This window comes from Tinamus guttatus, unplaced genomic scaffold, assembly GCF_059628265.1.
Source record: "Tinamus guttatus ecotype Peru unplaced genomic scaffold, ASM5962826v1 Tinamus_guttatus_pri_ptg000197l, whole genome shotgun sequence".
NCBI lineage: Eukaryota > Metazoa > Chordata > Aves > Tinamiformes > Tinamidae > Tinamus > Tinamus guttatus.
Window position 1 is genome coordinate 184,198 of NW_028288731.1, and position 24,663 is coordinate 208,860.

The following is a 24,663-nucleotide window of genomic DNA, read 5'->3' on the forward strand; positions in this document are numbered from 1 at the left end:
GCCGGTTAAGTTCGGTTGTGGCTTTGTGCACATGAGTTTTGGAAACCTGTAGGGATGGGGGCTCTCCAGCTGCTTCAGGCTGCCTGTCCTCACTGCGTTATCTTCCAGGTGAAGGGGTTTCTAACGCTGGAAGTTTCCAAGCTGCAGTCTGTGGCTGCTGCCACTTTCTGTATCATCTGTGATAACCAAGCGTTTGGCTCCATCTCCTTCTGGTAGCTGGATGCATCTGTTAGATCAGCCGTCTGACTCCTGTTCATCAGACTGAAGCAGCCCAACTCCTGCAGCGCTCCTTGGACATGTGCTCTAGGCTTTTGGCCCTCTTGGTAGCTCTTTTGGACCCTTGAATTGGTTCTCAGGTCTGCTGCTACATGGGGTAATTCAGCCTGGGGGGACAACTAAGGACTTCCCCTTGCTGAACCACTGGGACTTTCTTTTGGCCCAGTTCTCAAGTTTCTCAAGCTCTTCATGTCAGCTGCTCCATTAATAAAGCATCCTCACCAAAACATATGTGTTAATGCTCGTGTTTTCTCTGGGTTGTGTGAACTAGAGGAAAGCCTGGCTGATCATTTCAAAATGAGCATTGACTGCGTTGCAAAGATTCGTTTGGAAAGACGTATTTCTTTTAAGAGAACTCAAAATATGAAGTGTCAGCTTTCCATTTACTCTTGCGACTTTAAGATACTGAGCTATAATTTGAACCTCTGCTTAGTGCCTTCAGTTCTGTAGGCATGGTTTCTCTGCTGAACTTTTCTTTGGAAGATGACTTTAAAAGGTGCTAAAATACTAGCATTAGCAAATTGCTTTCAGTTGGTAGGTCAAACGCACAATGTCCTGAAGGGCACCAGTTGTTGGAGGCATCAATTTTTTTCAACACTGTCACAGATAACACTCCGATTCTGGATTTCTTGTGGACAAAAGGGTTGCTGGGGGAAAGTGATTAGAGGGGAATTATGTGCCAGTGGCTAACGCGCTGCCAGCTCGGTTTGAAAATCTACTGTAGACTTCACGTAGCCGAGCAGATAAGTTCACTCTCTTTGTATCTGTAACTGGTATGAGAGATAGATTGCTGCACAGAAGCTCTTGAGTTTGAATGAGCACGTTCAAGACACAGGTGGACAAATGCTGTAGTGCTGGACCTATGTAATGGACTGAAGTCAAGGATTAGTCTTGGGAAAGGGGAGGAGAGAAAGGGACAATTATGCCAGCTCTAATAAACACAAAGTAGTTCACGAAGCTCTGCTGTCTTCCCAAAGGCTGCTCTGGGAAAAGACATAATGATAGAACTGGGAGTCAGGAGATCTGGGTTTTATTTTCAAGTCTGCCACAATCTTCCTATGTGGCCCTGGGTCATTTAACCTCTGAAAAAATGTGGGAAATGATAGCAGATAATTAACAACCTCACAGGAGCATTGAAAATTAATTCATTAATTTTTCTGAACTCATCAGGAGAAGGTGCAATGGAAATGCAAAGTGTTAGGGTATTTTATGAGCTTGCGCCTGTTTCTTTCCTTTACACCTGTTTTTAAAGAATATTCTTAAAGCCACATAAGCCTTGTGGGGTGCCATTGGAGAGCAGGCTCTCACACTGTCACTAGTGCCTGTTACTCCTTGGAATAGCCTGCTGTGGAGAATGAACCTAGCAGGGCAAAATATTTATCGTGTTGCAGTATATAAATCTTGGGCTAGGTGTGGAGTAAAATGTGAAGCCCAAACTGTGCAGCAAGCTCTTGGACACATACCAAACTGAGAGGAAGGCTACAAGAAATCTGAGTTTTTGGAAAGGATTTTACTTGTTCTGGCTCTAAAATAGACTCAACCTAGTCACTTCGTCATTTTTAAAGTGAGGAGCTTGTCCGTGCCTCCTCCTTCCAAACATACTATTGTTCTAGCCCCCATGGATCATGGAAAAAAAACTTAAAATTGTTCCTAGTATTTACTGCTTAAGATTATTCCCTTTTAGATTAGTCTCAGCACTCTTTTAGATTAGTCTCACCCTTGTGTAACAGCCCTCCAGTTACATTTATGCAGGATGAACGGGAACGATTCTGGCAGTTGATGGAAGAAGCCTCTGTTTTGTGCGATTTGTGTCACTGCGTTGATTTACAATTAAAAATCTGTGGTTTTTTTGCTTGGTCTTCGCAATGCTCACACTTATTTACTCACCGTCTCTGTATTTTGCCTTTTTGGGGAGGTGTACTTGAATTTTATAGTGTTAGGCTACCTTAACCTTTCCGAGTTGGCTGCATTGCCTCAGGTTTCGGTCGGTTGTGTAAACTGCAGTACTCGTGTATTAATTTCTTGGCCATGCTCAGTCTGGGTCCTGGATGCTCTAACCCAGTGTTCTGTGGTGCATCTACCTATAGCAGTGGAAAAAGCTGCACAAAGTGTTACTGCTAGCAGGGTTGTGGAAGACTGTTCATCTGCTTTGTGGGAAACACAATCTAGGCTTGTTTTGTTTTAAGTTCCTAGGTAGATTTCACTGCTGCTGAGATCTGTTGTGCCCCAATGGAACTGTTGCCCTCAGAGGTGCAGGGAGTGGTGCCTTGTTGTCCGTGCTGGTTAAGTAATCTCTTTTTCTGCTCTGTTAAGATGCCCCCGTCCATCCTCATGTAAATCAATTATGTCTTCTTTATTGACACCAATTTGTTTTCCATTTACGTCTAGGGAACGTGACTACTAGCACATCTGTGTCTCAGATGGCCAGTGGGATCAGTCTAGTCTCCTTCAACAGCCGCCCGGATGGCATGCATCAGCGCTCTTACTCGGTCTCCAGTGCAGATCAGTGGAGTGAGGCAACAGTCATTGCAAACTCTGGCATTAGCAGTGGTAAGAAACCTGGAGCTGGGGAGGGTCTGCTTGGTCTGGGGAAAGGGGGGAATTTTGTATTTTGCTGTAAAAACTGATGGTCAACCAGATGCCGTAAGCCACATCTGAAAGAAAAGGAGAAATTAGAGCACGGATCAATCCACTATTTCCTTATCAGGAAGAGCTAATGTAATTGTAGTGCGTGATTTTAATTTCAGGTATGTAGTATAGGTTGTTTGCTTCATATCCTTTTTTTCTTGTTCTGTATGACAGTAAATATTAGCAGGTTATCTGTCAGATCTTTTCATCGACATGTTTTTTTTCTCTGCAGTGATCTTGCTTTGAAGTATGCACACTACTGGCATACGCTTTTGCTTTTTCCTTGTAGTGTTTTCGATGTGGAGTGTTTAATGGTATTAAAATGAACAAAGGCTGCTCCAGATGGTGTTTCACCATGGCTGGATTCTAACACTAAGCTGAGGGTTTGGTTTTTCAGAAGGTCTATAGGGTGTTTGATAGCAAAATGTTGCATCTGGTCTCAGCGGAGGGTGTGCCAGGGTAGAGCGTGGGCCAAGGGCTGGGGTGTAGTGCAAGCTCTCGTGGTATTGACCTGCTGCCCACACAGGTTAGGACTTGCTAAGAGCAATCGTGGGGAGGCTGGGACTCCAGAATATCCAATGCAGAATGGTGTGGATCTGGTTAATGTCAGTGGTCCGTGGTCATGGTGTCTCAGACAGGCCTAAGTGGAGAAACCCTGGAGAGCTCATGAAGCACAGAACAGCAGGGGAGGAGAAGGGAGCGTTTGCACTCTCGCCCATGGCATTGCCAATGCCTGCAGGTTCTTTTAGCCTAAACTGGTTTCCCAGTCCTCTCTTTTTCTTGCGTTGTTTTACTGTTTTAATCCACCCCATCTCTACCTCTCTTTCAAAAGGCCCTACCAATGCATCAGCTTTTTGCTCCTTTCTTTTGTGCCATAAATATTCCAAAAACATGGATGAAAATGTAGGTTTTCAACTAGAATGGAGCAATGGAAAGACCAGATTTAGTCATTCTCTGGTCTTCTACACCTGGCCTGTCTGCACGCGGTAGAGGTACCATCTTCTCCCTAGTGCCAGAAGTGAAACCTGAGGCTGCAGGAGAAGGCAATGACTAAATACAGAATTAAATGAGTTCCTCAAAGTACCATATGATTAATACGCTGAAAAAAGAACCTAAATTTCTGCCTTTTCCCTTTTCCTATTCTTTTGTGATGCTCTTTCTTCTTCGGAGATAATTGCTGCACTTGTCTCTTGCCCTTGATGTTGTTGTACAGCTGGTCTGAAATTACTGAGACAGAAATCATTTTCCTCTGCACCAGCTCCATATTCCAAGTGTGTGTGATACCTTCTTCTGATTTGACATTCATATGTGATTACTTCTGGATCAAGAGGGTTGATAGCTAGAATTATCTATCTGTAAAGATACAGATTGGTGGGTAGTTCCAAATAAGCCTAACTTAATTTCTTGCAAAAGTCCTGCTATTTACAGATAATGAGAAGGTGCTTTTCTTCCCAATATGCAGAAAAAAATGCGCTAGTGGTCATTCTTAGGCAACTAAATGTCAGCGTAAACTGAAGTGTTGGGGGAGATAAAACTGCTAGAAAGCATCAAGAATAATTCATTGCTCTCAGTGTATCATCTTTGGTAGGATCATAGATGTGTCCTTTATGCAGGCGAGTTGACGCATGAAAAAAACCTTTTTAATTTCAGGGTTTTTTCTCCATTAAAAGGTTTTGAATTTTAGTCATAAAAAGATAATACTGTGAAAGCAGCAGGTATGGAGAGAAGCTAAGCATCTTTTGGAATTCAAATGCCAATGTACTGGAGAATATGCCTGCTTATTGTCACATGGTTTTATTGTAGACAAAATAACATATTGGGATTCAATTTTTCTCTGCACCTTTTTTTTTCCACATTAAATTAATACTTTGTGTGGCTCTGGAGAACTTTTCAAAGTCTTCCTAACCAGACCTTTGGTTTCCCAGGGCTTCCGTCTTTTAAGCAGCTGTGAACATCTCCTAATTAGATAAATTACTTTGTAGTGGGCAGAGCCACAAAACAGGAGGTGCTGGTTAAATTAAAGGGGAAAAATAGAAAAATCCATTCTCTGAGATGGAATGCCCCACTGCTTTATGACTATTACTGTTGTAAGGTTTTACATTTAAGTACCTGAGGTTTAAAATTAAATGTCTAATATAATTTGGCACTGGTAACATGAAGCCTGTGACTGCCCTCAGAGAAAATCTAGACAGCCTGGTTCAATGTTTCAAATTGCTGTCTGCTGGATAGTGAGCGCATCGTGGGACTGGCTCACTATTTAGCTAAATGCCACACGCTGTTCAGCATAATTTTAAGTGCAGTAACATATTTGTCTTAAAATTCAGAAATTTAAAGAGACTCTTCTAGTAGTACATGAAAAATTAATTCCTTTTACATTTTTTTCCTGCTCTTGTAAGTATGTGACAGAAGTAATTTTAGCAGCAGAGAGAATAAAAACTGGGGGCAGTAAATCCCTGTCCAAGAACCTCTTGTGTAGATTCTTTATGGACCCAGAATTGATCTACATGTCAGATCCTGATGTAGTTTAAACTGTTTATCACCCTAATGGTGGTAGAGAGACCATGAACATCAACTTATAATCCTCCATGAAAGAAATTGGTGTTTGCAGTCAATGAAGGAGCAGCTTGGCTTTATTGATAGATTTAGAACAATTACTGCTGCTGTGACTATTGGCCGGTGGCTTCTCCCGGACTGGATTGGATGCCTGTGATTTTATTTGTTTATTTTTTTTTCCCTTTGATAAATCTTTTTCTTGATGGATATTTTTTTTCCACCAGGAGTTATCTCAGCTCGCTCATTGCTGGGCAATAAGAGGGTCGTGTCATCTCAGGAGAGCTGTTTGTAACTTGTCCAGGTCTTAAATTTATGCTTCGGGTGCATCTTTGTGCCAGCTCCCTTGGGCCGGCCCGGAAAGGCCATGCGCATCCTCACGATTCCTGCTCTGCAAGCTCAACTGGTGTTTCTTAGGGTCGCTTTGGGCTTTAACTTGGTTAGCTGGAGAAAGCAACTAATGGAACCACTAATGAGTGACGATGCTGTCTATCCTACAGTCCTGGAAACTGGAGGGAAGAATTTCTTCCTTAAGGTAATACTATTAACTTGAATAGTGCGGCCAATAGTAGTTCACCTGGGACAAGGATTTTTTTGTGCTGTGTAAAGAGTTATTAAATTTAAATTCCAAAATGACAAAAAATACCACAGTAAGTCAAATATGTGTTTAAGTATCTTTATCACTATCCAGTTACTTGCACAGGCCATTTGATCTCTGTGGTAACTTATATACATTATGATACCTGGTGGCTTTTGAGTTCCTAGAAGTGAGTATTAGGGTTTATTAATTGAAAATCAAGTCCTCATGAGGCATGAGAGGTTACCGGAGGGTTTGTATTAACGCAGATCTTCCACCTTCCTTTACTTTCCCAATTGTAAATACTCACACTGATTGACTGCTGGGGTTTAGTGCCATACACCAAAAGGTGCACAACCTGTTGTAGAGGTATTTGAATTCACAGGCCAGTTCTTGACTAGCGTAAATATGTAGTTGCAAACACATTCACAGAATTACAGAATTATTTAGATTAAGCTTACACAGGCATCTTAGATTAGAAGAGGTTTTTCTTTCCTTCCTTTTTAAAGAAGGAAATAATTAACTGGCAAGTGCATATGAAATCTTTTTCTCCTTTACTAGCTGTTCTGGAGGTGTTGCAATTTTTAGTGTTGTAAAACACACTGCCTATTGGAAAGTATATATATATTTGGTGGAAAGTGGTATGCATATTCGGTTCACGTATGCAAAGAGTTTACGTTGCCTTTTAAGAACAGAAAGAACAAGGGAATAGTCTCAAACTTTTCACTCCCTTACGTGACCGTAGCAGGGCAAACACCACTATCAGTATTAAGCTATTGCCTGAGCTTTCTAAGTAAATGAGCATACCTTATGGAAACTTTATTTAAAAAGCAACCAGTAAACGCCTCCAGAATTTTGCGGTTCTCTAGAAACATCTGCTTTTTCTGTCTTCAAGTCCTTCTTTTTTTCTAACCTCTGCCTCTTTCCACCACAAGATTGAAATGAAAGAATTGTGCATTCAGCCACTAAGTCCTGTCCTTGGTTCCAAAATGGCAAGAAATGAGAGTTTCTTCTGATAATTGGACATCGGCAACCCCTTGCTCATCTTAATCTTGCTCACAGCCTGACATGCCAAGTGCCTGTTGGTAAATTGTTTATGTGACCAAATTAACTTGCTGAATGGAACTGTAAAGTTTTGTTTTTCCTGATGTTTACTTATGGATGATTAAATGCATATTCAGAATTAGGTTTGGCCTCCCTTAACTTTTTGTTGTTGTAGTTGTTTAAACTTGTTTATTTTGTATTCTCTTTATCAGCGTTTTTGGCTCACATCCTGGAGTCGCTACATGTTTCAGAGCTCTCATATGAAGGGTTAGCAGTGCAGTCTGCTGCTTGTGGGCTTCAATCACTACCAAAAATCATCACATATATATATATACACACACGTGTGTGTGTATATTTTTCATGTGTGTATATATATGTGCATATATACCTTTGCACTGCTGTCTGCTTGTCAAACTTCAGGTACAAGTTGTCTCTCTGTGGCTCCGACACTTGACGTTCTGCAGAGGCATCAATTTAATGTCTGTAAAACATCCTCAGTTCTCTGTTTGCATATTAGTATTTGTCAAAATGGAGGGGTTAGTTTTGCAAGTCATAGCTCTCTGGTACAGAGCGAGTCCTTCATCAGTAAGGAAGTCTGGTCATCTCATCTGTATCTTAAAAAGGGTGCTTTGAAAGATTAAACTGCCTTTTGTTTGTTGTTTAAGATGGCTTTGATCTTCAGAACCTCTGTACTTTGGAGCAAGTTGTGCTGTGATGCCACTCGTTGGGTCAGCCATCGGGTAGTTGGAGCTCTGCTATCAGCTGTGATTATTTTTGCTGGTATCTCAAATAAATGTGACCTGCGGTCCTAGAATGCTTAAAGAGTTGCAGAGGCATCGGCTTGCTGACCAAATTCAGCAGCTGCAGCAGGACGGCTCTGCTAGCACGAGCTATAAAAGTTAAAGACTGAATTTGGCTTGTGGATGTGCGTGTGCGCTCTGGAGAGGTGCATCGTGATAAGCTGTAATTGGAAGGGAACGAGGACGGGAAACCAATTCTCATGCTATTCCACAGGAGACTCTGAACTTGGAAAAATAGCAGTCTTTGCGGTGCAAAGAGAATAATAGGAATCCAACAAACTATGTTCTTAAGTCAACTTGCAGGGAAAACAGAATACTGCAAAAGCAAAGTGTGGAACTTTATAAATTCCTCTAATTCAAATAATATTGTTTGAGAATTCATATGCCCAGTACTTCTCCTACCCAAGGACCTTAGAAATAAGACCTCAGCAAGAAAATGACTGAACTTTCCGATCAGTATATTTTTATTTTTCCTAATGCTTATGTTTTATCATAATGTTCATAATTTAGTTTATGCAGTAATCTAAATTTTAAATTTATATTAAATAATGTCTTCAACTAAGTTGGGAAGGTCAATATATATATATAGCTACTGCTGGAGTATCTCCTGACTTCAGAATTTCTCTTCTTCCATGTCCACACTTCTTAAGTTCCAGTAGATGTTTACAACAATGAGACTTGCAGACATCCACAGAGCACACTGCTTGGCTCTGCCAGCATCTGGCTGAAGGGAGGACAAGAAACACCCGTTCTGCAGTTATTTCCTCCAGGTTTAATGAAGTTTCTGTTCCATCTAACAGGAGAGCAGTTGTCCCATCAAGCATGTCTGTTTGTAGGCTCGGTTTCTTTGCAGCCTAGATCAGAGAGCAGCAGCTCCCGGGCTGTTAAGTATACTTTACCTATGGAATCCAACACTTCAAAGCTTTTCCGTAGCGCGTGCAGTGAAAGAAGCCTCTGTGCCGAATCCGATACGCGAGCCCTTCACAACTGCGGATTGTTAGGGGGCAGCTGCAGCGCAGAGGCTGGGGCTTCCTGCAGGTGGAAGGGCATCTCCTTTCAGGTGACAGGACCTGCTGTTTGTCACAGCCCCCAGTTCAGCCCTCGCCGTGTGCCACCCACAGGCCGCAGGGAGGGTGAGGGTCCCCTTTCCAGGGCATCTGAGGCACTGAGAAAGCGGCTGTTCTGCTGCAGGGATGGCACGAGGGCGAAGGAGCTGCTGAGGGCTCCCAGCCAACAGCCTGCACTTCAGGTATTCTAAACTCACAAAAGAGACAGTAGTCCCCACAGAGCTAGAATAAGTGCTTGGAAAAAAAAATATATATATATATACATATACATGTAACATTTATAACACCTGACACCTAAAAATAGATAAGAAGGCTATTATGCCAGTAAAATTCAGTACTTTATGTGAAAAGCAAAATACGTTTTACTTCTCACTTCTAGGGTTTTATAATAGCCCAGCGTTTGTTTTTGCACCTGATTGAGAGCGTTGGTGGTGGTGTTTCCATTATTTCCTTTCTGATGCTGGTGCTCTGGGAGCACCAGGTAAGCCTTAACTTTTTCCTGCCTAGCAGGGGGCAATTAACTGTCTGCTTGGTGCCTAAGAGTTATTCAGCTGTGATTGTAATAATAATTATTAAGTGTCCGAAATCACAATATTAGAGTCTTCAGTTGAAATCTCATGGGCTAGCACTTGAGTCTAACCTCCTCTCAGTTACCAGTGAGGGGTGTTTTATTTTTTCTATGGTTGAAGATTATCCCCAGGTTACACAGACTGAAGGTTAAAGCATAAGGCTAGAGACAAGAGATGTGGCTCTTTCTGGCTCTTCAGACTTTCTTTGAAGAGAGACAGTTCTTTTTTTCTATTTTACCTATCCTGAAATGCAAGGTAAATATTTTAGTAGGAAATGGTTCAATAAGGCATGCATTCATTATTTTGCAAGTGCTTTGAGACCTCAGGGCTCCATTTCCAAGCAAACTGTGGTTACGTGAGTTCCCTGCAATCAGAAGACAATGCTGATGTTAAATCGGAGGGGAACTCTGACCCTCTCCTTGTAGTTGAAGTGAATTTATTATTCACAACATTTTGACCAGGGCTAGGAAATAATATTTCTCACTTAATCTTGTACATATGGATTGTGATCTAGCTTGCTTGACCAAGTTGTTTTCTTTTTAAGAGATCCCCTATGGTCTTTTGTTTCGTACATCTCTATTGATTGGGATGATCTTTATGGGATCATGAGCTGTAACTCTTGGTAACTGGCTTCAAAGGGTGTCTGACCATTGAAATACAAAGTGGTAGCTGGACTAATGGACACGTGTGATTTGGAGTCAAATACGAATGGTCAATCCTGTGAACGTTTTGTTTGACCTTGTGGCTAAAATGGGGAGGCCGTTTCTGGTACAGTGGTTGTTGAACCTTCTTCGTGGATGCTGTGGGGGTTCTGCAAGGTAGTAAATGCTGGCAGGAGCAACCTAACCAGGAGATGTTGTCCTAAAGCATCTAAAACCTAAAGGTTTGTCTTCAGTACAACTACCCGTTTTCATTCTCCCCCTTAAGAATGGTTAAGAACTAGTTATCTGGATAAGCTAATCCCCATAACTAGTTGCCTTTTGTAATTCTCCTCACCTCTCCATTTTGTCTAAGCCTGACAGCCAGGACAAGCTATGCCCATAGCATCATCCACATCGTTAATAGCAATTCAGGGTGACACCGTGTAAGAATTACATCTCTCTTCTCAACAGATCTGCTGCTGCCCAACCAAAACATTATGCCAGAGGAATTAGAGATATCCTTTATACATCTAGACTGTAGATTTATTCAGTGGGAGCCACAAAATTAACTTTGCCTTGGGATGTGGTGGCATCCTGAAACATCTGAGACTTGCCTCTCTTGCTAGTTTGTTGTCCTTATGTACTCAAGCAGCTTGTCATGCCTGATCTTTCCACAGGGCACATTCAGCGTACGGTACAAATGAGGCAAACAGAGATACTTGTAGGTAATAGAGAATAAGATAAATTAGCAAACTGTTAACTCTGAGTGGTTTATAGCATCTCTGCACCTGACCTAGTGCTGCTTTAGGGGATGCTGGCAGCCCCTTTCCAGTTCATCCACCAGGTCTTGCAGGTTTTCTAAAATATGGATGCTCTTTACTGCTTGCGCTTGTCACAGTAGGGCAGCACAGCAGCATCAGTTAGGAAGAGACATGTCCTTTCTTTGTACTGGGTTATACATTTTTTGTCTAGGGTGCCACCGACTTGCTTTGTAAGGTGCTTTGAGAGGGAACTGACTGAATCTGGACTGAAACCCTTCTTTTTCTTCCTATGGACTCTTCCGTATCTGGGGAGTAAGATGGTACCTTGCCAGCACTGCAGTGACTTGTCCTTTAGGAGGGCATAGTGGGCAATATAGTGGTTTTTTGTTGTTTAAAAAATAGGAGTGGAGGAGAAGGCTGAGTTCTTTGCTTTTATGCTCTCTTTAACATGGGCACATGTTTCATGTTAGTAGGCAACAACCTAGATGTATATTTTGTCTTTCTTTTAAATAAGAGACATCGTAACATGTGCCTTAGTGTTGGGAGACTAATTCTCTCTTGCCAGACTGTGGCTGATGTCCCTCGCTTGTCACAAAGTGTAAATGAGATCTTCCCTCCCAAACACGGCTCCAGGTCCCCTTCGCTCGAGGCGCGTGAAGAGGCACTGAAAGCCAGGACCTCCAAAAGTCAGGAAATCTCTGTTTGTCAAGAAGGCATCTTTGTTTTTCTTATTTAATTGAAATTGCCATTAGAGGCGGCAAGACAGTAACTTGGGCATGCAGCGGGGCTTTCTGTATATGACAGGATCACTTTGTGATTTACAGGCTCTAGGCACGAGACTGGAGAAATGGTAGATGCAGTGGAAAGCAAATACTCCTGAGGCTCTTTCATCTCCATCCCACGGTTCTGCTTAGAGCTTCCTTTTAATTTCTTTCAGCGCGGCAGGTTAATTTAAGCCCTCGACAGCTTGAACGTCCGAGCTTCAATCCAGCTAAACAATGACTGTATGTGCCCGATTCCAGCTGAAGGAGCTGTGCCCGCATTAAGAAATCTCTATGTTTTCTTCCCTGGGCTCTAACCTGGTGTCTCCTCCTCTTCCCCCGACTCCCAGATGTTTATCATCATCTGCAGCCTTCTGCCAAGCCGTGATTCTGACAGGTTTTTTAATGTCAGTCCCTTAGCTCCATGCCAGGCTCCAGCCTTATGCAGCCGTTGTGCAATTGCAGCATCCCTTTAACTTGGGTTTGAGGCAGAGCAGGAATATAAAGAACTTGATAGGACATTTATGGTAATAGCTGTAAAGGGAAGCTGCCGAGCATTGGATTTCACAGCCAGAAAAATCTCAGCTCAGGGAAATGGGTCTGAAATACAACTACAGATGGTTTTAGTCTATTGCTTCCCCTGTTTAAATAAAAGGATTGCTTTTTTCCCCCTCTATTTAAAACACATGTGTAGAAGATGAAAGTGTCCAGCTATTTTTTTTTTATTTTATTATTATTCAGTCCACCAGCTACCGACATCTTTGCCTTATTTCATTTCGGCACTAATAGCATAGTAAAAGTTCTGAAACGCACTCTTTGGCTTCGTCTCGTCTTGGGCCGCGGCAGAGATTCCTGCTGCCAGCAGAGCTGTTGCTGTTGTTTTCGTCATCGGTGCTTTCTTTTCCTGTTGAGCCCGGCACTATTAATTGTGTTGCCACTTCTGCTCTTTAATTGATCCCATTCACCGTTCAGGCTTTTGTAATGCCTGACTTCTTGTCACTTGGGAGAATCAAAAACCCAAATTAATCAATCTCCAGCCTCCAGAGAATAAGGCCGCATTAGGGAGCTGGGCTTGACAGACTGTCTAATTTCACTTTGAAAGCCTGTTGGAAAATTTTAACAAGAAGATGCAAGAAAAATGTAAACCAGATCAAGCTGGACTTTGGTCTGTGGAGAGCAGCTTTCTCACCTGTTGAGTTTATTTCAAGTTCTTGTAAATAGGTGATTTGACAAAAATACCAGATAAATCAAAAGGCACGAAGGTGGAAAAGGTCAGAATACCCTTGTTTCCACTTTAAATGGTTAGAGAGGAGAGCAAAGGTGTGTGTATGGGAGAGAATAGGAATCGTGGACCAAAGATGAAGCTCCCTTCTCAGCTTTTCGTATCTCAGCTCTGCTGTGTGCTCTGCTATTTCTGTGCATTTTATATTGCCCATTTCCCTTACGCTTTTAGCATCCCTGCCCTTACGCCATGGTCTCAGGTACCTGCTCATCATCCTGATATTTTTTTTCACCTCCTTGATTGCTTAATCTGCTGCTGCTCTACTGCATGTGGCAGCCAAGGAAAGGTGACCTGAAAGGTGCTCTGGATGCTTTGGGGTTTGGGATGCAGATCCATTGTGCAGAAGAAGCACAGGTGAGCTTTAAACTGAATTTCCTACTCTTACCAAGCCCAGGAGGGCTCTTGTAACATCTTTAAGGGGTACAGTTGGCATTGCCGTTGAGACCTGCTTGTGGAGTATGTATAGCTTCCAAAAACGAAGCTATAAAGAGATAAGAAGTGGGACATTTGTGAAAGGTTTAGTTTTACAAACATCCTATAATACTGAGAGAGGATATCAAACTGAAGTGTTTCAAATGGCAAGTGAAATGTGGTACAACAGCACGGCCCACGAGACTCTTCTGAGAAGAGCAGTTTGATTTCTTTTTTTCATTTAATACTCCTTCTCGTAGTGCTGGATTGTTGCATCAGACCTGTATTCTTCCCTCCGCCTCTTATTCCTCCTATTAATGTGTGTAACGGAAAGGAATTTCTCCTATGGCCCGAGCTACAAAACATGCCTCAAAAGCAGAGTGGCTTGGGGCTTGCTAGGTGCAGTGAAGGCCGAACGGGCATGTTTGGGGCGTTGTAGTTCCTAGCAAACGAGCGTCACGCTTAGGCAATCACACTCTTTGCCTTCTACCAGGCAGAGTGAGGCCTCCAGAGCTTGTCTGGCCCCTGTGCTGAGCGCTGGGAGGAGGAGCAACCGTTTGGTGTCCAAGGGCCCGTGCGTTGCCGTGGTCAGTAGGGCCCTGCTCCAGTCAAGGGGAGAGGCCGTTTCTCGCCAGCGCCGCTTAGAAACCCAGCACCACAATCGCAGGCCGGCGGACGCGTCGGGCAGCGTAACCGGCTGCTTCGCAGGCGAGGAGCGAGTTTTGTCCTTAATGCTATGTAATGTAGACATCCACCCGGCAAATGATGACCATCATCAAGGCGAGCTGCCCGCGCCGTCCATCAAAAACCGCCAGGCTAATGATGGGCTGGGCAGATAATCGCGGGAGAGTTAATTGTAAGGTTCGATATGGCATCTTGTCAGCAGAGATAAGTTGTCACGTTTTCCACTTGAGCTGAAACTAAATGATTGTAAAATAAGTTATGAGTGTCCTTGGGCCTGTCTGCCAGAATGATGGCTAAGAATACATTCCTGGCCCATCAGTCTCAAGCAGCCCGCTTGATATTTATGCGAACTGAATGTTATTTTATTCCCCCTCTAGTCATGCTTGTCAGCTCCCCGAGTGAAAAGTGAAACTGCTGCTTTGACTCATACTTCAAGTATTGAAGCTCGGAGAGGCTGCAGATTGTTATTATTATTACCAGCATTATATATTTTTTTGGGGTGTGCGTTGAACATTGATGCCCGATTGGGAAGAACTAATGGCTGACATTGAGCGTACGGGATGGCAACAAAACAGCCCATCGTGGGCCACTGAAACGCATCTTATGGCTTCTAGTGCCTCCGTCAAAGCCGGTTTAGATGTGGAGTAATGAGGCGCTTGCTTTTTTAATTTGGCATGCCTTTCTCTTTGCCTTTACTTATTTATTTATTTTCCCCTCCACTCCTCCTTAAATTTAATAGAGGCAGCAGTGGTCGCCTGTTCTCCCGCGTGGTAATTGATACAAAATAAAATGCATTATTTGTATTCAGTCAGGAGGAGGAAATTGCATTCAGCGGGCTGAAGCCTGAACTCATTTACAGTTTGCCGAAGCCGGGCTTTCAGGAGCCCTCTTTTCAATTTGAAGAATACCTTGTCAGGCAAGAGAAGTAGCTGGAGATGGGAAAGCACAGCGTGTGAGCCCAGCGCGTTTTGATTGCTCATATTTTAAACGGGGAGAACGTTAAATAACTTCCATCTTCAAAGGATGTTGGCGGGAAGGGGAATATAGGGCATTAATACACTAACGATATGAGCTCAGCACCCGCTCAGCGTTGCTCTTTTGGCCACAAGGGAGGGAATATCTCCAACTCCTCACTTCTGAGCAGCTTGACCCGAGGACAGCAGGTTATGGCCTGGAAAGGGCTGTGAGTCAGGAGGATTTACCATAGCAGGTTAATTCTTCATCACTCTCTGGCATGAGGAGGTGAACCGTGCGCTTGGAAACATCATTGGTTTTTCGTGCTCCTAAACAGATTTTGTTTGCACCATATTGAGCCCAGAATATTGGACTAAGCTGCAGGAAGCATGCAGATTTTCCATAGTGTTTTTGACCAGAAAGAGCTTTCAAGAAAGCTCTTTTTTTTGCTAATTATGGGGAGAGGTTACAACTATAAGCATTGAGGTTGCTAAGAAGACTTGGCTTTGGAGGGATCTGATCTTAACTTATAAAAAGCTTATGAGATTCTTCTATGAGCCACGTTAAGCCACGTTCTGCACATTTGTGTCAGTGTGGTTTCTTCAGCGCTTCACTGCTGCTGTTTGGTGCGTTGTGACTGATGTCGGTGTTTGTCTCTGGTGGTGAACGTGACACTCGTACTTCAGTCTCGTGAGTGGGAGCACTTGCCAACTTGGACATGTATCCCTTGCTCTGAAGTATTTGGAAATGCCCTTTGGAAAGGCATAGGAATGGTAGAGATGGTGGTTCTTACCCCCTGCTTTAAGTAAAACAAAATAATTCTTTCTAAAGTGGAAGCTAAAAATCTTTGCATGGTAACTGCATTGACTATTTCTGGTACACGTACATAAAGCTCTTACACAGATGTACAGTCAGTGTGTCCTCATGCTTCCCTTTGTGGTTCAATCCTTTGTTACTGGGTTTGAAATGAAGGACACGGAAAGGAACAAAAATCCTTAGCATAAAGTTCAATTTAGTCTATATTGCCAGGTATTCAGCTGCATAAGTTGTCCCTCAACAATAACTTGCAGCAAAACCATGCTTAGCTGTCGCTTAGGAAGTAAATGTTACTACAGAAAAACACAGTAAGTGTTGTGGGGTTTTTGTGGATGTGGTTGTGTTTTGTTTTTGTTTTGTTCTTAGTAGGCATTTGTGAGGGGACTTAACTGCTAAAAATAATCCAAAGCTGCTTTTTAAATTGGTTCTAATGTGGTATTTTTCAGACAAAGGCACTAAATGGATGAATTCATCTTTAGTGCAATCCTGGTTTGGTGTCTAAGAAGATCTGGAAACAGTCTGACTTTACTCAGACTTTGTATTACTTTGTATTATTTAAAGTTTAGCATGTTAGGTAAATTAATAAAAAGTGCACATAGGACTAATTGTAGCCAGAAGAGGGATTGAGATTCTTTTAAAATCATATTACCAACCTTGGGGGAAAAATTGCTGGTTTAAAGTTACTTGAGTAGACTCAGGTTGAGGATGAGATTTCAGAAGAACATATTTCTTTCCTATTTTTTTGCTGAATATTACTTTTTTTTCTTGAATTATTAAAAATAGAGGAAAAAAGAAAGGGAGAAATGTGAGACAAAAAATTCTTGCAAAAGTTCAGGACATTATTGTGTTGTGATCTCTCTTAAGGTTTTGTGGTTTGGGTGGGTTTTTTTTTTCGTTTGTTTGTTTTTTGAGATATTTTTGAGCAGTTAGAGGATGCTCAGGATCATGGTCCTGATGTGTGTCCAGTCATGTACTTTCTAAAAATTTCTTTCCGTTTTTTTCTGTGCAATTCAACAAAGAAGCAAGTTTTGGTTGATAGTTTATTAAACAACATTATCATTTTGCATTTCCCTCTGCTGCTTTTTTGACTAATTGAGTAAACTGGTTGAGTGTCTTGCCCTACCCTTGCTCTGTTCCTGGATGGGGTCTCCCAGTGCAAATGCTTGCAATATTTTCCTTTGACTTCTTCTTGGGAGCTAACAGAAATTTGTGTTGCCCTGCATGAGTGAAAAAGCCTTGCTTATTGGAAAGAAGTTAGACGTGGACCATTTTGTGGTCCGAAATAGAAAAAAAATATATTTTTTTACAACATAAATGGAAGATGTTTGCCACTACACAGAGCAAGGAATGCCATGTTTGTCTCAGTTTGCTCTGAGAGCAAGAGGGACATTATAGACCCTGAATTTGGATGTATGTGTGTGAGCACTATATAAAAATTATGCTGTCGTAAGCTCTTTAAAAATGTTGCACGCTCTGCTGCCAAAGCTTATGTAGTGAGAAACTACGTGATACACTGAATGTGACCCGTTTTTCACAGGATGTGTCCACTAAGTGCCCCATCATCACACGGAGTGTTAGTTGCATGAGGCACACATGAACTATACGCGGAGGGGATAAAAATGTTTTCCCGCCGTGATGGCCACTACCACCTGCAATGAGAAGGAGAAGAGTGACTTTCCGTTGGTTTTGACCATTCTGGTTGCCTGCCTCTAAAATTGGTGCAAAGGGACCTGTTGGTTTGATAGGACTTGAAGGAGACCTTGAGCCAAGTTTGCTTCCTAGTGCTTTTTTGAGAGTAATGGGTGTTTTTTAGGAGGTTTTCGTGCAGCTGTTGGAAGTCAATGAGCTCAAAAGGTTAGTTGCTAGCTGACAATAAAAGATATTATCTTGTTGGGTTTGGCTGGCTTCTAGCAATCATGAGTTTGAATTATGCAGTAATTTTATTTTTTCCCACCTTTCTTTACCCTCTTCTTTCTCTCCATACTGCAGATACTGGCTTAGGAGATTCTGTGTGTTCGAGCCCAAGTATATCCAGTACAACCAGCCCCAAACTCGACCCACCTCCTTCGCCTCATGCCAATAGAAAGAAACACCGCAGGAAGAAAAGCACTAGCAATTTCAAGGCTGATGGCATCTCGGGCACCGCGGAAGGTAAGCTTGCTTTATGGAGAAAGTCTGAATTTTGCAAATACTTTGTCCTGGTTCCAAGAAAGCATTTCAGAGCACAACTCAGCTGTGTCATTGGCTTTGCACAGAAAAGGTAAACAAAATTGTACTTAAGTGTAGAGGGAATTAAAGGTTCTTTTTTTAGATCTTTTAATGATGGAGCTGAGTGACCCATGGCATTACATGACTGCAGCTTCTTAAACATTTTTTGAAGCGAAATCTTTCCTTTTAGAAGTGTCTCCAAGCTAATACGGAGCATCATTAGTAGTAAAGGTAAGGCACAGGCATGCTTGAAAGGTTAAAAAGAAGAAAGTCCAGGTCCACTCAGCCCATACATCATGCTAGAACTTGTAATTTTTTTCAGTATTGTTACATCTTGTGTTATCTCTTCTGCTTAGACCATTCTGTACTCTAGAATCATCAATACGCTGGTGCCTGTTAGAGCTTGAATATTCAGCTTCTCATGGAAAGGTCGTGTTATCTGAGGATAAAAAGAGAAGGGGAGAGTTTAAATGTTTGGGTTCCTTTTTGAGAGTCAGAAAGCAAAAGCCGAAAAGAACTTTTTTTTTCCCTTTAGTTTAGCTTACTATTTCCAACACGAGCACTGATATAGCTGTTCAATGCCTTTCTGAAGGGGTAACAATATATACAGTAGCCAGATATGATATAAAACATGCTTGTATCTTTAGAAAAGAAGAAAAGAAACATGCTATGATTCAACCAAAAGAGCTCCAGAAAAAAAAAAGGGGGATGAACAAGGGTAGTTGGAAAGCTCAGAAACTGGGGAGTCAACACATAAGGAAAGATGAATAAAGGAGACAATGGAATAACATTGTTGGAAAAGGGGAGTGTTAAGCAAGAAAAAGCTGTGGTCATAAGCATTGACGAGTAAAAACAGCTAATTCGGTATCAAAGAGCACTGGAACGAGTTCTGAAAAATAGGAGGACAATTGGAGGCAGCAGAAGAGACATTAAAAATAGACATGATAATAGTATACAACTGAGAAGGGGCATGTTAACTACTACTTAGTCATCCTTATTTTTCATTTATTTAATTTCTCAATTGCACTTCTGTTACATACGGAGTTTATTTCCTCAGCTATCTATACAAATCTTTTTTACTAAGAAAAAAATAGTTTTTTTCATAATAGCTCCTGTTGCGTTCTCTTTCCAGTCATTTAGCTGTCTTTACTGTTAGTTCCCCATAGTTTATGGCCTGCAGCCAAATTGTATTTTAACCTTTCGTTTTTAATTTGTCTCCTTTTGTTGTTTTTTTCCCCCAATCTTCTTTACTCCTCTTATTTTCCTACCCAAACAGCAAGTTACAGAGGGAATTTTTCACAGTGCTCTCACCATTGGCCCAGGAATATTTTGTCGAAGTCAACATGAATCGAGACCAGCTGGATATTAAGAGCCTTTGAAAAATCTATATCTAAGTAGTTAATACGTGTATGTTTTCTTTAGCCTGGTGAGATTATTTTGACAAGTTGCTGGCGTGGGAGCCTGTGTGGTCCCGGTCTGCAGGCGCAGACTTTTGAACCCCAGCAAGCAGCCGGCGCTGTGCAGTTGTCGTGTGTCTTGCTTCTGAAATCCCTGTTCTCCCGGGAGCGGGGGGTACTTGGCTGCGTCCTCCTTCCCTGATCTGCCTGTTAACATGCCAACCTGAAAGCCTTTGCAATAACTTCTACACAACCGTCCCCCTTGTTGGAAATTAAATAAAAGTGGCTTTCGGAAGGTCAGGAAATGAATGGCAAGAAGCACCAAGTAATGCAGTAAAAGTCTTTGCAGGGGACTTTGAAAGCAGAGAACACAGATGTCTGCATTTAGTCTTCATATCCCTATGTTAGTTTCTCTGACTGAGCTGCCTCCTCTGCTGTGTCCCGAGATGGGCATCCTGTTCTCATTTGGGGCTCGCAGTTGTATGAGGAAAACGTTGAGAAAAAAGTTACGTGAGAGGCTGGTGATGGTAGCTCCCCATGAAGTACTTCTTGTGAAGGCTGGCAGAGGGATGGGGGAATGCCTTCCTCAAATTCTAGCATGCAGGCACCTGTAGACTTTTGTAGCATCCCTCTGCTTTTATTTTCTGTTGTTGGGGTTGGTGCAATCCCAAGCTGTGTTTGATGGGCTTTGTGGTTCAGCACACTGGTACTGTGGCCCTCTCTGAGCTCGCCGTGGTGCCTGCTCATGGGAATGACTTGAGTCCTGGGACAAGCCCTGTCAGGAGTCAGTCAGCTACCAGTGGGCAGTGTCTGAGGTGGTTTGGGTGCTTCCATGTTTTTCCTCAAAGTAGTATTTTCAAGTCCATCTTGTGTTTTGAAGAGTTTTCAGTTGTTTTCCCTGTCCTCCAGTGCTTATTCTAGAAATGCATTTAAAGCCTCAGGTAGAAGTGTTGGTCTGTAATTCTGCAAACTGCAAATCCAGGATGCCCAGTGAAAGGTTAGGTGATGTGAGGAATGCTTGCTTTGCATTTGCAGCCTTGAGCAAGTATCTGAGATAGTGTAAGTATCTTGGGGAGAACAAGGTGTAGGAAGCTGAGCTGCAGGGGAACAGAATCTTCCTTCCTTCTGGGAATTGCAAGCTTGCTCTGAGTAGAAGGGTTGCCCTGTAGTGAGTATTTTCAGACAGTTGCCACAGATCAGTTAAATGGTTTGGGTAATTCCACATTTGAAGTTGCCTCATCTTGGCTCCAGGCATGTCGGTTTGCAATTAATAATGCTGGGTTCCTCTGTTTTTGTCCATAGCAAAGTTTAGCTGTTTTCTGAGATTTAAATTTGATCTTCAGCAAACTCTTTAGCATTCCTACTGCACTTTCCAGCCTTTTCTCTCCTCCTCCACACCTGCTTTGATCACTGACCTCTGCCCAAGTGTTCAGATGTCACAACGATGGACAGTAGTGAGCCCAGAGTGACGGTAGTCACTAATTCCAAGCACCGATGCTCATGTCTTTTATGGCCTTCCATAAAGGTCACACTGATCCTCATTTCTCCCCGCTATCTGCACATTCACAGCCCTCACTTTCTAGGGTTGCATCTTTTTCATCTTTCTCAATTTAATCTTTCTGCTTGTTTTCCAAGACAGTGGTTGCAGCAGCAAAGCTACTATGGCAACAGTGCAGCAGTTGGATGAAAATTAAAATGCAATTTCTGTTTTGGGAAGCCAGATTCTGTTGAAATTTCTCCAAGAGCAATGAAACCCAGAGAGAAGTTTTTCAGCTCTTATCTATACAGTACTTATCACTGAAAGAAAAAAAAAAAAAAAAAAACTCAATGTTTTGAGGCTACCAGCAGGAATTTGTGCATTAGGCAAGGTGCCAGCAGCCAGGAGTGTTTTTCCCACCATGCTGTCTAAACCCGCTCAGAGCAGGATTGCACAGTGCAGCGTTTCAAAGAGGAAAAGCTGCTCAGAGCCTGGGCTGTTTTAGTGCCCTTGTGCTGTCCTACTTGGGGGAGCTGCTGGGACAATGGATGGGTTTCTCAGCTTGAAAACAAGTGGAGAAATTAAAGCCTTCCTGTAAATACTCTTCCCGGAAAAGTCTTTCCCACTGGTTATGTTTCTTGTTTTTCTGAGATGGGAATTGTCACTTAAAACTTTTTTAAGAGCTGTAGAAAGCTCAAGATCTGGCCATTTTTCTTACCGCATCAAACCACCATCATGGGCCCTTTGCAAAGTGCTTCCTTGACGGAGAGCTCAGAGCAGAGGGGCTGTTTTGGGAGGTCTGGGCAGATGGGGTGACCTGTTCCCCCACTGTCGGTGCGGTGCGAGTCAGCTCGCAGCGAGGCAGACCCAGCGCTCCGGTCCCGCGCGCGGATGTAGCCGGAGAAAGACAAACTCAATGGCAGAGTAATAAACACAATTAGCGGCTCAGGAAAACTTTGCAAACTGTGTTTTCTCTGCAAAGCCCTGCTCCGCGTTCTCCTTCATTGCTGGTTTCTAAAGAGCTTTTGAAGGACGAGCATCGTTTTATGTTTCTTTAGACCTGTGTTCTTAACACAAAGATATTTTGTTCTTTGCTTCTTGTGGAAGTGATTGCCCTTCCCTCTGATTTCTTGATCTGTGCAGTCTAGCCCCAACTCTAGGCGACCGCTTTCCAGTTTGTAGACCAGGTGAACCCCAATTTACTGATTAAATTGCGTTTTTTTTCCCCCAGAATGAACAAAAGGCCTATTTTAAAAGCTGATGTTCTTTAAAACCGTGTTCAATAGCAATGAAATAATTTTTTTGTCCTGGATCTCGGGAAGTGTCAAAGATGAGACACAGTTAAGTTTGAAATGCCTGACTTTAGGAAGTACACATATTTGGGGCTTTTTGTGACTGAAAAACAAGCTTTAGTCTTGACTTCACTTCTGTACTCTTAGCAATAAGCAGAAATTTCACTGCTTTGGACCTGTTTCTCAGTTGTGTGGGAACTTGGGTCCGGAAGGATGAGGTAACAGAGTGATAAAAATCCAACGAAAGTGCCACTGTATGCACCAGACCTCTTTCAACCCCTCCAAAACCCACCTGGCAAAGCAAGGAAGTAGGAAGTAGAGAAATGCAATCCTTGGCGCTGCTCTTTGTAATCCATATAACAGCTAAAAATTTGACATTTTGTCTAAATCAAATACGGAAGCCAACTGAACATGCACTATGTGATGCATGAAAAAAAGTTGCCTAGATCGTGCCTGCAGCTTCTCACCCCGGGCTTTCCTTGGTCAGATCCCTCAAGCTTTCCCATGATCTCATGCTGGCATTACATGTTGAAGTGATATAAATGCGCTTGGCTCTGTGCAGTGCTTGGACTTGTTCTGAAAATTTTAGTGTGTTTTCCTTTGGTGCGTAGTCCTAGTACGTGTGCTTTGGCCTGCTAGAGGTTTTGGCTTTAAAAAAAAATTTTAAATCAAACTAAGAACTTAGGGAATTTTGGAAATGTAGTGGAAAAAACCCTCTGAAATGCCTCCCATGAAACAGATGAAAAGAGTAAGGTGAAAGTAATAAGCCATGATGTTTGTGAGAGCAGATCCTTCATTTGACAGGAAATTGGTAATGCTAATACTTAATTTTGTTTATAGTACGCTGAATTAAGCTTCACTGTGAAGGAGTATATTCTTGGTGCTTTTTTTTGTGGCTTTTTATGACAGGGAAGAAACCTCACATTGTCAGAGGGACAGCATGTTCAGACACCTTTTCAGCACAAAAAGTCACAGCGTCTCACTCCCTTTTCTCTAGAAGGAAGATGTGAAATAGATCTTGACCTGCAGTCGCGCAAGGGCAAAACCACTCACCTATTATAGAATCTGTAACCTTTGCAATCAAGTCTGTTAGATGCCAAGGTCCTATACAGACTGCGTTGCTAAAAGGGATGCTGAGAGCCAAGTTGGAGACAAAACTTTTCTTCTGGTAAAGCTCTTCTGTGTTTTTTACGGGTCTGTTATCCTACTGAGGTTGTGTAGGTAAATAAGCACTGTCTGTATATGAGGACTCCGCAGTTATTCCTGGTAATCTTTTCATGCTATTTACTTTACCTTGTCTTTTTAGATTAAATATCCTGCTGTAACCTGCTGTATAGTAGGGGTAGGTATGGATGCATTCTTGGAGAAGTGTTCTTCATTTTGTCAAGACAGTTTTTTAATTTTATTGTATTGGTATTTGTATAGAAATATTGAGATGGGCGAGTCAGGTGCCAGTGAAATACAGCCTGGGAGTACCCCATGGCGTTAGGGAAGATTTCTCATCCCTTCACCATAAATTCTCCTGTGGCCTATGAGTAGTGTTACTACAACTTTTTTTAGCCTTTCTAAAAAAAAAAAAAAAATTACAATTGAAAAGCTATTGAGTCCTTTTAACTCCATGACAGACACATGGCCCATCCAAGTGCTCAGATGGGGCACTGTGGTCGTCAGTTGGAGTGGGCTCATTAGAGTCTACTTTGTAAGCACAGCGCTAGGAAATTACAATTAGTTTTATAATTTGTTTGGGGATACCACCAAATTCTGCTCACGAGCAATTTATTGTTCTTAGTGTCATTCGTGCTGTCTTACACATGAAGTGTGTTTCCAAAATGCCAGCCAGCACCATTTTACAAAGTTTCATACTGCACACAAAAAAGACCAAAGGTTGCTTTGCTAAACCTCGCTGCAGCTGGAGTTTAGGAAGCCGGTTTAAGGGGGTGGTTTTAGGAGTGTAATTTAATGTGTGCTTGCTTCTTTGTTGTGGATTATTTTGGAACAGTCCTAGGTCTTTTCCGATCCAGCAGTTCTGTGCATAAAACTCTTTTGCTGCTCAAAATAAAAAATAATGAAAATAAAAAAATAATTTTTAGTATTTTTTAAAAGACATTAATAGCAAAAAAAAAAAAAAACCTCTTAATTGCATTTTCCTTCTCTGTCTGCATAGGAATTTAAGCAATATTACCAAGATTTGACCATATTTATAGTCTATAATGCCAAAGCCTTGTTTTCATTTAAGTGTACTGCAGCGTCTCAGAAGTTGCCACCTATTCAGTGTCAAAACAGTCATTTATTGTAATTCCACTGATCATCAGCAAACTCATTTGCTGCCATGTAGGAGATGCAACACTGGATGACTGCTGTACACCTGAGAAACAGGAGGGCAGAAATTAATAAAATCTAGACTGAATCTTCAGAGACTTCCTTTCAACCAAGGCATATAAAGGTCACTTGTTGGGAAACCTTCAGCC

At 42.2% G+C, this 24,663-nt stretch overlaps 1 protein-coding gene across 1 annotated transcript in view; it reads left to right on the forward strand.

Annotated features, from left to right (window-relative positions):
- Positions 1 to 24,663, forward strand: part of AGAP1 (ArfGAP with GTPase domain, ankyrin repeat and PH domain 1) — a 254,411-nt gene that overhangs the window by 158,553 nt on the left and 71,195 nt on the right. The window contains exons 12-13 of the mRNA XM_088523675.1: positions 2,665 to 2,826; positions 17,811 to 17,972. Of these exons, the coding sequence (XP_088379801.1) occupies positions 2,665 to 2,826; positions 17,811 to 17,972 (324 nt within the window). The remainder of the gene's footprint in view (positions 1 to 2,664; positions 2,827 to 17,810; positions 17,973 to 24,663) is intronic.